At 41.0% G+C, this 13,377-nt stretch overlaps 1 protein-coding gene across 2 annotated transcripts in view; it reads left to right on the top strand.

Annotated features, from left to right (window-relative positions):
- Window positions 1-13,377, top strand: part of nme7 (NME/NM23 family member 7) — a 42,268-nt gene that overhangs the window by 535 nt on the left and 28,356 nt on the right. The window contains exons 2-7 of one of the 2 annotated variants that reach the window (XM_057840847.1): window positions 2,201-2,308; window positions 2,469-2,635; window positions 2,879-2,989; window positions 7,451-7,501; window positions 10,247-10,442; window positions 12,320-12,425. In XM_057840847.1, the coding sequence (XP_057696830.1) occupies window positions 2,201-2,308; window positions 2,469-2,635; window positions 2,879-2,989; window positions 7,451-7,501; window positions 10,247-10,442; window positions 12,320-12,425 (739 nt within the window). The remainder of the gene's footprint in view (window positions 1-2,200; window positions 2,309-2,468; window positions 2,636-2,878; window positions 2,990-7,450; window positions 7,502-10,246; window positions 10,443-12,319; window positions 12,426-13,377) is intronic. The other variant, XM_057840848.1, reaches the window with a different exon arrangement.

A 13,377-nucleotide genomic window follows, 5' to 3' on the forward strand; every position in this document is an offset into this window, starting at 1 on the left:
TACATGTAATTTACAGAATTTGTCGATAGGGAGCGCTGCTATGCTATATTTGTTCTTTGACGTTTCCTTATCTTGAAAGCCGCGTTTGCCAACTTTTTTTTTTTTTTTTGCCAATTTACATTAAAACAAACAAAGAAAAAACTGTCAACACCAGAGAAAAATGTCACAAAATGTACAGCAATTAAAAATGACGGTCTCATCTCCATTTATTCATATATTTTTTACATGTGGATAATTACACATGTTGCCATCTAGGGTAGCAAAATATAATTTAAAATGATTGATTTTGGTGCTTCATTATAAAATTAAATTAAATATTAAAATATCCATTTGCAGAAAAATACCATTTTCACATAGGTTTTTGAGTAAATAATTATGTTTCACTGCCAATTCATTTTCACTGGGAGAGGCTGGAAGCTGGCGCTAATCACCCAGGGTAGCATTGGGGGGCTACTGCCTCCCTTAAAGATAGATTTGCCACTCCAAGTGCCACCCCATTCGGCACTGATGAAAACTTACTGCCATCAGTTAAGTAGTGGAGAGGGTGAGGATCCTTACAATAATACTAATTAAGCCGAAAGGAAAAGAGGATGATATATACAGTGGGGCAAATAAGTATTTGGTCAACCGCTAATTGTGCAAGTTCTCCCACTTGAAAACATTAGAGAGGCCTGTAATTGTCAACATGGGTAAACCTCAACCATGAAAGACTGAATGTGGGGGAAAAAATCTGAAAATCACATTGTTTAATTTTTAAAGAACTTATTTGCAAATCCTGGTGGAAAATAAGTATTTGGTCAATAACAAAAGTTCATCTCAATACTTTGTTATGTACCCTTTGTTGGCAATAATGGAGGCCAAACGTTTTCTGTAACTCTTCACAAGCTTTTCACACACTGTTGCTGGTATTTTGGCCCATTCCTTCATGCAGATCTCCTCTAGAGCAGTGATGATTTGGGGCTGTCGTTGGGCAACACTGACTTTCAACTCCCTCCACAGATTTTCTATGGGGTTGACATCTGGAGACTGGCGAGACCACTCCAGGACGTTGAAATGCTTCTTATGAAGCCACTCTTTTGTTGCCCTGGCTGTGTGTTTGGGATCATTGTCATGCTGAAAGACCCAGCCACATCTCATCTTCAATGCCCTTGCTGATGGAAGGAGATTTTCACTCAAAATCTCTCGATGCATGGCCACATTCATTTTTTCCTTTACACAGATCAGTCGTCCTGGTCCCTTTGCAGAAAAACAGCCCCAAAGCATGATGTTTCCACCCCCATGCTTCACAGTGGGTATGGTGTTCTTCGGATGCAATTCAGTATTCTTTCTCGTCCAAACACAAGTACCTGTGTTTCTACCAAAAAGTTTTATTTTGGTTTCATCCGACCATAACACATTCTCCCAGTCCTCTTCTGTATCATCCAAATTCTCTCTAGCGAACCGCAGACGGGCCTGGACGTGTACTGGCTTCAGCAAGGGGACATGTCTGGCAGTGCAGGATTTGAGTCCCTGGCGGCGCATTGTGTTACTGATAGTAGCCTTTGTTACTGTGTTCCCAGCTCTCTGTAGGTCATTCACTAGGTCCCCCCCGTGTGGTTCTGGAATTTTTGCTCACCGTTTTTGTTAGTCTTGTTATCAGTGGTCTTGTATGTCTTCCATTTTCTAATACTTGCTCCCACAGTTGATTTCTTTACACCAAGCGTTTTACCTATTGCAGATTCAGTTTTCCCAGCCTGGTGCAGGTCTACAGTTTGTCTCTGGTGTCCTTCGACAGCTCTTTGGTCTTGGCCATAGTGGAGTTTGGTGTGTGACTGACTGACTGACTGACTGACTGACATTGTGGACAGGTGTCTTTTATACTGATAATGAGTTAAAACAGGTGCCATTAATACAGGTAACGAGTGGAGCCTCGTTAGTCCTCGTTAGAAGAAGTTAGACTTCTTTGACAGCCAGAAATCTCGCTTGTTTGTAGGTGACCAAATACTTATTTTCCACTCTAATTTGGAAATAAATTCTTTAAAAATCAAACAATATGATTTTCTGTGGGTTTTTTTCCACATTCTGTCTCTCATGGTTGAGGTTTACTCATGTTGACAATTACAGGCCTCTCCAATCTTTTCAAGTAGGAGAACTTGCACAATTGGTGGTTGACTAAATACTTATTTGCCCCACTGTAACTTGTGTTTCTTTCATTGTCAAGGAGGAGAAGGTCCGTTTTGCTTTCCTGGCCGATTGGTATGACCCAGTGGCTTCTCTCCTGCGACGATACCAGCTCTTTTACTACCCCCATGACAGCTCCGTAGAGATGGTACGCATGCTGGCAAGGCAGTTGAGTAAATACAAAAAATGTAACATAATCACTAGGCTATTTTAAGACATGTCTTTGCACGCCTCAGAATCAACACAAATGATGCCGCCCGCATTCTCCGTTAATCCACTATGATTAACTTTTGCTGTTTTCGCGTCAGTTTGACGTAAAGAACCAACGCATCTTCCTCCGGCGGACCATATACAACGAGCTGCTGCTGCGGGATTTATTCGTGGGAGGCCGCGTCAACATCTTCTCAAGGCAGCTCCACATCGTGGACTACGGTGATAAGTTCACAGCCAAAAAGCTGGGCAGCAAAAAAGAACGGTAATGAGGCCTCACCTCGTCAACAAAAGCCGTTTTGAGATTATTTTTGGAAGCTTCTTAAGCAGAACCGAGTGAACGCAATCGTCACATCGGAATAATTAACCGAGACGAGGTCAAATGATGAATTATGTAATGTTTCCGGAGTTATTTTAGAAGCGGATCTCATCCAGTTTACTACTTAAAAGTTACTTGAGAGTTGTTATGCTTGCGATAAATGTAATAAATTGATGTGACGTCCTCCAGGACCCTTGCACTGCTCAAGCCGAATGGTGTCAACAGGCTGGGCGATGTCCTGGAAATGGTCAACGAGGCCAATCTGATGGTCACCAGCGCCAAGATGGTGCACTTGACATGGTAATTCTTTCTTTAAATCGCGACTACAGTACACTTACAGTGGGGAGAACAAGTATTTGATACACTGCCGATTTTGCTGGTTTTCCCACTTGCAAAGCATGTAGAGGTCTGTAATTTGTATCATAAGTTCTCTTCAAGTGTGAGGGACAGAGTCTAATACAAAACAGAAAATCACGTTGTGTGATTTTTAAATAATAAATTTGCATTTAATTGCATGAAATAAGCATTTGATACATCACAAAAATCAAACTTAATATTTGGTACAAAAACCTTTGTTTGCTATTACGGATACCAAACGTTTCCTGTAGTCCTTGACAAGGTTTGCACACACTGCAGCAGGGATTTTGGCCCACTCCTCCATGCAGATCTTCTCCAGAGCCTTCAGGTCTCGGGGCTGCTGCCGGTTAACACGGACTTTCAGCTCTCTCCATAGATTTTCTATCGGGTTCAGATCTGGTGACTGGCTAGGCCACTCCACACCACACTGCTCCTCCTGAAACTGAGATTTGACTTCCCGACGGACCCTCCTCTCCAGTATCCCTGAGTAGACTTTACCGGGGAGGCAGAGGAGTGTGATCCCTCTATAATTGGAACAAACCCTCTGGTCCCCCTTCTTAAAAAGGGGGACCACCACCCCAGTCTGCCAATCCAGAGGCACTGTCCCCGATATCCACGCGATGTTGTAGAGGCGTGTAGAGGTGATTCTACCTTTTCCATTCATTTGTAATCAGTGTTGTCACAGATTACTTGAAAAAGTAATTTGATTACTGGTTACTGATTACGCCTCAAAAAAGTAGTTACTGATTACTTCACTATCAAAGTAACTAAGTTACTTTAAAAGTAATCTATAAGTTACTTTTTACTCATTTTTCTCCCTTTGCCGCCTCAACATAAGAATGACAACAGCAAAATGTCATCACATGTAATTGACTTTCCGATGATTGAATTTAAAGGGGAATATCAGAATTTTGCGCTAGCTTAGCCACTCCGGAGCCCTGAAACTGACAAATATCTGACAAAGTGCTTGAAATTTGTTGAAATCAACTCCAGCGACCAATTAAACCCGCTAACTCTAAGATTAAACCTAATGTCAAAACTTCTGAATTTTGGGTAATGGTTAACAGTAGGGATGCCGATCGATCGGGTCCGATCACGTCATTTTCAAAGTATCGGAATCAGCAAAAATATATATTGGACATGCCTTTTTTAATATATATATATTTTTTAATTAAATCGTTTTCTAATTGTATTTAACGTTACAGACATAATATGTTACACTCATCCAGAGTCTTTAATTTAGGCTTAAGGTAGGGTTATCAAGTTTATCCCGATAACGGCGGTAATTAATTTTTTTTAAAAATGTATCACGTCAAAATATTTAACACAAATAATGCTTGCGCTGCACGACCCACTCACGCATTGTCGTGCACAATCTGTAATGGCACCGTTTTACCTATATAGACAGATAAAAGGCAGCGTAAAATGAATAGAGTGAATTTTGGCAGGCTTTGGAGTAGAGCAGGGCGGTAAACCGAAAATTTACCGTCACCGAAATTCTTAACGATGACCGACGTAATTTTGACCATGTCGGTAAATTCGGTAAATTGATAAAACAAGAAAATATAGTCTTTTCATCCCGCTTTGATTCTGTGTTGTTCGTTTATGTTCATTCCCCTTTAAGAAAGCAGTCAATGGGCTTACGTAGAGAGTCACGTGATCATCAAGAAGCCAATCAAACAAAAGCCTGGTAAGCTAACGCTAGCAGCTAACGCTACAAGCAAAACGTGATGGAGTGTGGCTTAAGGGAGGTTCACCAAACTTTCACCCGACATTTAGTAGACTCATGGTGGCATCCAGACGGGCTTTCACCCGCTGTCCTCCCTTGTTCTCACGATTTCCAGAGATGGTGCTTTCAGTGCTTTCTACTGGTAGCCAGGCTAACGCTAGCTAGCGGCTAACGCTACAAATGAACGTGATGGAGTCGGATAGCGGCTCTAACTTTGTCGAAACGGCTGAATTTAATGAGTGGATTGGGCACGGACAGCATCTAGCAACTACTATGTGGCGTTATTTTGTATCTGTCTGTGTGTGATTCCTCTGATAGCTTTTGTGATGGTAAAGCATTCAGTATAAAGTACAATCCAACGGCGAAACTTATAATGACCGAGAAATGGCCCCAGCTATTTTTCTGTATGCGCTTATTTCTGTGTCATTATTGCTATCATAAAATCTTTATATAGCTTTAATGTGTGTGTGTGTGTCTCTCTGTTTGTTTGGGGGTTCATTTGTGCGTGCATTTATTAAAAAATGAACGGGGGGGGGGGACCCTGAAACCATAAAGTAAACACTTGTATTTAATAATTATGTCACAGCAGCCATTAACAATAAGTTGTCTTTTTGAAGTGTACTGTTCAAGCTGCAAGTCATTTGTGTTACAATGACATGTTTGCACAGACATATTGATTTTGATAATGTACATTGTTCAAGTCATACACGCTGTTATAAATGTTCATACTTGAATTCTTATTGCTTACAATACATTTTTATAAACTGTAAAATGTTTAGACTGCATGTACAATTGTTAAATACAGTATATGAAATTGAATGCTGGTAAATAAATCAACAACAAACAGTTAATCTGTATTTCATGCATTGATTCAGATTTTCAAATTATATAACAGTATGCTTGGGCGAATTTATCGTCATTTATCGTTATCGAGATAAATCTGCTCAATTTATCGTGATACATGTTTAAGGTCATATCGCCCAGCCCTACTTTGGAGCCTTTATTTAATTGGCTAAAGCCTTACAATCCCTCTCCCTACGATTAGAAATATCATGGGAAGCAATGTGGGGAAGCAAGGTAGCAATTGATCTTTTTCTTAACACCTTATGTTATTTCCCAATGCAGAGAAGATGTATCAATTGGTAGCACTACGCACAGTCATGGTTCCACTTCCCATCATGCATTTGGGCATGGCTACAGTATCATTTACTGAGAGCTCAACAAATACACTAGATGGCAATATTTAGTCACAATATACAAAGTCACAAGTCTTTCCATCCGTGGATCTCTTTCACAGAAAGAATGTGAATAATGTAAATGCCATCTTGAGGATTTATTGTCATAATAAACAAATACAGTACTTATGTACTGTATGTTGAATGTATATATTCGTCCGAGTTTTACTCATTTTTTTCTTAATGCATTGCCAAAATGTGTATGATCGGGAAAAATTATCGGGAATGATTGGAATTGAATCGGGAGCAAAAAAAAGCAATCTGATCGGGAAATATCGGGATCGGCAGATACTCAAACTAAAACGATCGGATCGGGAGCAAAAAACATGATCGGAACAACCCTAGTTAACAGCATATCAGTGCCAATGTAAAACAATGCAAACTGACTGCACAAAATTGCAAAAGTGGTGGCGGGCGCGGATGCGCGTGCACAACCCGGAAGTACTCCACTCAACATAGACGCGGTCAATTTGGCCACAAAACATGGCGGCAACTCAGCACTTTACACTCAATCGGACTTACAACACATCCCACAGATGCTAAACGAACACATCAACTCATGGCATATGATGTAAACAAAGCTTGCCAACTGTGAGCGATGACTGCCCGTCGTTGCTACGGCAAAGCTATGAAACGGCCGCGCATGTAGGGGGTCCAACCTTTTGCTGATACCCTCCAGAATGAAGGAAAAATACTCACCTTCATTAATGGATATCCACAGATCAACATTCCCTCGCAACGTCTCAACACTCGGCTCGAATGTCCACCCGCCTGGCCCACGCCTTCAGTCCCACAACACATGTGACACGAGACCAAAACAGGAAATAGCTAAGAGGTTGTCATGGAAACATGTACCGGGAACCTTTTATTTTAGCATTTTCTATTCAAAATGCTCTTCGTACATGACTACAATATTCTTCATTCTACATACGTTATGAGGCAATGAAAAAATAGTAACGCAGAGACACTAAGGAAACTAACTTTAATCAGATTACTGGTGTAGAAAAATGAACGCGTTAGATTACTCGTTACTGAAAAAAAGTAATCATATTACAGTAACGCGTTACTAACTAATGCGTTACTGACAACACTGTTTGTATTCAGCAGTAGAACAAGGTTTGGTTTTTCAAGATGAATGCCTACCAGTCATTCCCCAAAGTACCTGGTCAGACGTGAATCTCGATGAATTTTGAGGTCATGCACCAGCATCTCAATGGGTTTACATACTATGTTTAGGAACAGACTGGCAGTTAATTTGCCATTAACACCCCTATACAGTAGCAATTACTGATGTACTGAGGCCGTCTATGTTTTATTCATTTCAGTTGTTCGACCCCTTTCATTCATTTCCCTTACGTAAAGAGTAACTTACAATAGAGTACTATTGAATTGATACAACATTGCAATCATTTTACGCTATTTACGGTTGATTTTTTTCAGGAGCCAGGCTGCAGATTTTTATGTAGAGCATCAGTCAAAGCCCTATTTCAAGTGAGTGGAAATGTTAGCATCACTTAAAATGATTCGTGATAACACTTTACGAGGGACATAAATTGCTAACTGCTTGACAGAAGTGGTGATTTAGATGAGAGGAATTGTTTAGGCAGTCCAATAAAAATGAAAAGATTGTTGTTGCCGGGCAGAGTAGGTAGCAGAGTCAAAAGGGATGAATCACAACTGCTGAATAGGTCAGTGAAACATCAGCAAGCGAGAAAGCAGTTTTTCCTTGTCTGATTAAACTGAAGCTGTATTTTAATCACCCAGTGAAATCAGATTCAGAATCAGCATTGTTGTTTCTAGGCAAAATAAATCAGGCTGAGTCACACCTGCCCAATGGGCCAATGAAAAAAAGAGCAGTCCGTTGTTGCCAGGCGAATTTGTTGCGCTCACACTGCGTAACGGGCCAATTGTAACTAATCAGGCAGGTGTTGCTAGGCAATGAAATTGTGTCACTGGTAGGGATGCAACTAACAATTATTTCCATTATCAATTAATCGAACGAGCAATTAAACGATAAATCGGATGAATGTCACTTCTTTCAATTACCTTCACAATTTACCCTGAAGTTGTTTTCAGCATGTTGTAAATAGCAATGAAGACAAAATGGATGACTATCTCCTTCAACTGTATCGATTATCAAATTCGTTGGCAACTACTTTATTAATCGATTAGTTGTCGCAGCTTTATTAAAAAGCTAGTTTAGACAGTAAGATGTCCGAAAATTGGCAAAAATGTTGTTTTCCGAGGTCAAAGCGTATTTTTGTTCATGTCCTACTTTGACTTAACAAAAATATAACGAAGAAATCTGATATTTACAACCCAGAAGTTATATATACAGTGGGGCAAATAAGTATTTAGTCAACAACCAATTGTGCAAGTTCTCATACTTGAAAAAATTAGAGAGGCCTGTAATTGTCAACATGAGTAAACCTCAACCATGAGAGACAGAATGTGAAAAAAAAACAGAAAATCACAATGTTTGATTTTTAAAGAATTTATTTCGAAATTAGAGTGGAAATAAGTATTTGGTCACCTACAAACAAGCAAGATTTCTGGCTGTCAAAGAGGTCTAACTTCTTCTAACGAGGCTCCACTCGTTACCTGTATTAATGGCACCTGTTTTAACTCATTATTGGTATAAAAGACACCTGTCCACAAGCTCCGTCAGTCAGTCACACTCCAAACTCCACTATGGCCAAGACCAAAGAGCTGTCGAAGGACACCAGAGACAAAATTGTAGACCTGCACCAGGCTGGGAAGCCTGAATCTGCAATAGGTAAAACGCTTGGTGTAAAGAAATCAACTGTGGGAGCAATTATCAGAAAATGGAAGACATACGAGACCACTGATAATCTCCCCCGATCCGGGGCACCATGCAAGATCTCACCCCATGGCGTCAAAATGATAACTAGAACGGTGAGCAAAAATCCCAGAACCACATGGGGGGGACCTAGTGAATGACATACAGAGAGCTGGGACCACAGGAACAAAGGCTACTATCAGTAACACAATGCTCCGCCAGGGTCTCAAATCCTGCACTGCTAGACGTGTCTCCCTGCTGAAGAAAGTACACGTCCAGGCCCGTTTGCGGGTCGCTAGAGAGCATTTGGATGATCCAGAAGAGGACTGGGAGAATGTCTTATGGTCAGATCAAACCAAAATAGAACTTTTTGGTGGAAACACAGGTTCTCATGTTTGGAGGAGAAAGGATACTGAATAGCATCCGAAGAACACCATACCCACTGTGAAGCATGGGGGTGGAAACATCATGCTTTGGGGCTGTTTTTCTGCAAAGGGACCAGGACGACTGATCTGTGTAAAGGAAAGAATGACTGGGGCCATGTTTCGAGAGATTTTGAGTGAAAATCTTCCATCAGCAAGGGCATTGAAGATGAGACGTGGCTGGGTCTTTCAGCATGACAATGATCCCAAACACACAGCCAGGGCAACAAAGGAGTGGCTTCGTAAGAAGCACTCCAAGGTCCTGGAGTGGCCTAGCCAGTCTCCACATCTCAACCCCATAGAAAATCTGTGGAGGGAGTTGAAAGTCCGACGACAGCCCCAAAACATCACTGCTCTAGAGGATATCTGCATGGAGGAATGGGCCAAAATACTAGCACCAGTGTGTGAAAAGCTTGTGAAGAGTTACAGAAAACGTTTGGCCTCCGTTATTGCCAAAAAAGGGTACATAACAAAGTATTGAGATGAACTTTTGGTATAGACCAAATACTTATTTTCCACCATGATTTGCAAATAAATTCTTTACAAATCAAACGATGTGATTTTCTGTTGTTTTTTTCCACATTCTGTCGCTCATGGTTGAGGTTTACCCATGTTGACAATTACAGGCCTCTCTAATATTTTCAAGTAGGAGAACTTGCACAATTAGTTGTTGACTAAATACTTATTTGCCCCGCTGTATGTCATAATTTCAAGAAGTTAGACAAGTTTAAGTTGAAGAAGCTCCTAAACGATTAATCGCTTATCAAAATAGTTGTCGATTGATTTGCTAATCGATTAGTTGTTGATTATTCGATTCATTGTTGCACCTCTAGTCAAAGTTAACACGAAGCCAATGAAGAGAGTACACAGGTGCTAGCTAGGCAGTCAAACACACAGGAAAACCTATGTGTACCTTTCTGTAATTTGTCAGTAATTTGTATTTAATTCTGAATATACATTAAAACCAAACATATTACACACAGGAGCTAAATATTTACCAAATAAATTTGTCAGTACCCTGGTGCAGCAGCTGACTGCCGGTCCCGTAGTGGTGTTGGAGCTGGTGGGCGACGAGGCCGTGTCTGTTTGGAAGAAGCTCATGGAACCGTGGGAAGAAGCGGTTGACGTCAAGGAAGCGCAGCAAATCACCCGAGTGCAGTTGGGCAGCGAACTAGCGCACGCCTCTGACTCGCTTACTGCTGCAGCCAAAGTAAGCCAATTAGTTCTATGACTAGAAGTTGTAGTAAAAAGTATCTGAACCTTCTGAAATTTCTCACATTTCTGCTTGAAATCACCATCAAATGTGAGCTGATCTTTGTCAAAATCGCACAGATGAAAAAAAAAACAGTGTCTGCGTTAAGTAAAACCACCCAAACATCTATAGGTTTTCATTTTTTAATGATGATTGTATGCAAACAATGACAGAAGGGAAAAAAATTAGTAAGTCAACCATCACATTTAATATTTTGTGGCCCCGCCTATGGCAGCAATAACTTCAACCAGATGCTTCCTTTAGCTGCAGATCAGTCTGGCACATCGATCAGGACTAATCTTGGCCCATTCTTCTCTACAAAACTGTAGTTCAGTCAGATTCCTGGGATGTCTGGCATGAGTCACTGTCTTTAGGTCATGCCACAGCATCTCAATATGGTTCAAGTCTGGACTTTGACATGGCCACTCCAGAATGTGTACTTTGTTCTTCTGAAACCATTCTGAAGTTGATTTACTTTTGTGTTTTGGATCATTGTCTTGTTGCAGCATCCAGCTTCAACTGTCTGACAACCTCCGGTTTTCCTGCAAAACATCTTTTGATAAACTTTTGAATTCATTCTTCCATTAATGATTGCAAGTTGTCCAGGCCCTGAGGTAGCAAAACAGCCCCAAATCATGGTACTCCTTCCACCGTGCTTCAGGGTGTGGATGACGTGTTAATGTTGATGAGCTGTTCCATTTTTCCTCCACACACAACTTTGGTTTCATCAGTCCACAAAATATTTTGCCAAAGCTTCTGTGGAGTGTCCGTGTGCCTTTTTACGAACATTGAACGAGCGGCAATGTTGTTGATGTGTGCACAGAGATTTTGGACTGTGCCAGTGATTTCTGTAAGTCTTTAGCAGACACTCTAGGGTTCTTTTTTACCTCTCTGAGTATTCTGTGCTGAACTATTGGTGTCATCTTTGGTGGATGGCCACTCCTTGGGAGAGAAGCAACAGTGCCAGACGCTCTCCATTTGTAGACAACTTCTCTGACTGTCGATGGATGAACATCCAGACATTTAGAGATGGTTTTATATCCTTTCCCAGCTTTATTAAAATCAAAAATCCTTGGTCACAGGTATTCAGACAGCTCTTTTGACCGAGCCATGATGTACATCAGACAATGCTTCTCATCAAGACAATTCTTGCCAGGTGTATGTTTTATAGTGGGCAGTGCAGCTTTAAACCACTCATCAGTGATTGGGCACACACCTCAAGTAGATTGATTGGTAAAAATTGGTTTCAATTGCGCTTTAAGTCTCCTTAGGCAGATGGGTTCACTTACTTATTTTTCCCCCTCAGTTGTTTCAGTTGTTTTAGTTGAAGCAGACACTGTTTTTTCATCTGTGTGATTTTGACAAAGATCACATTTGATGGTGTTTTTATGCAGAAAATGTGAGAAATTTCAAAAGGTTCAGATACTTTTTCATACCACTGTAGTTGATAGATTCATCAACTACTAAAATAATCGATAGCTGCAGCCCCAGTGTTAAGTATTATCTGTACTACAATGAAGTTTTCCTCTACTACGCTATTTGAACAAACTGTAGCCATGCTGTTTAAAATCTAGCCTCCATGTCGTTAGTCAAACGTGCTACACCCTGATATCTCAAGCTGTAACGTCTTGACAAGTTTCAACGTCCTCCACAGTTTTTTATGCCTCCAATGCCCTCTGTCGTCCTCACATTCTCTCAAGTCTTTGCCATGCCTCATAAATCTTAATGTCCCTTCACATCTTTATGCCTCTTCGAGTCTGTCTTCATTAGCGTTGGCGACACATCCTGGCAAATAGGCGCCATGTTCTAATGTAGCGTATGTTGTCACGGTACAGGAGCTGGAGTTTTTCTTCCCGACCACAGTCTGCCATGGCCCAGTCAACACGGCCCTCTATAACCAGAGCACGTGTTGTATCATCAAACCTCATGCTGTTTCCCAAGGTGAGTGTGAATCTGGACTTTTTAGGGAACCTAGAGACATTTAATCGCCCTCTTAAACCCTCAACGGGGATCGGTGACTTATGAAATGTTCTCAATTTAAGCTTTTTAAGACCCAGCAATGTGAAGTAACAGCGAAAATGACTGCTTTCAATCACACCCCTGATAATAAAAACATCCGTACTTATTAAGGCACGTCGGGATCACGATGGCACGCACACTCCTCTTTCCACACCTTCCTGGAGGCAAACCAGGGTGAAGGTTGTTGAAGGAGTTTGCTTATCATGTCGGGACGCGTCGTTATGTTAGGTTTATACAAGAAAAGACCCGGACTGTTACGTTTGTTTGCCCAGCAGCGACGATTAAGCAACGGTTAGCCAATGTTGTGCAGAAAAGAAAGCCAGGAAACGTTACCTAAGTTCAGCTGTCAAAATAATAAAAAAAGGGCTATTAATATTAGTGTTGCACCGAAAACGGAACTACTGTTTTTTTCGGACATAAGTCGCACCTGAGTTTAAGTCGCACCAGCCATAAAATGCCCAACGAAAAGGAAAAAACATATATAAGTCTCACCGGAGGATAAGTCGCATTTTTGGGGGAAATTTACTTGATAAAATCCAACACATAGAACAGATATGTCATGTTGAAAGGCAATTTAATATAATAATACAATAGAGAACAACATGCTGAATAAGTGTACAGTATGATGATACATGATGCATGAACAACGAAATGCGATTATACTGTCCTCACCAGGACGCTACGGCTCGGTGCTGGCTATACGGCGAGCTAAACTCCCAAATGACGATGCTTGACGCCCGTATAATTTGCGGAATCAATTTCGTCCCCGATACCAAACAGGTTTGCATCAACGTAAATAACTGATACTGAGACTGTTACAGCAATGACACGAACGGTTAGCAATACTTAGCATGCGTTTGCTAGCATTAGCACA

This window comes from Corythoichthys intestinalis, chromosome 7 (genome assembly GCF_030265065.1).
Source record: "Corythoichthys intestinalis isolate RoL2023-P3 chromosome 7, ASM3026506v1, whole genome shotgun sequence".
Lineage (NCBI taxonomy): Eukaryota > Metazoa > Chordata > Actinopteri > Syngnathiformes > Syngnathidae > Corythoichthys > Corythoichthys intestinalis.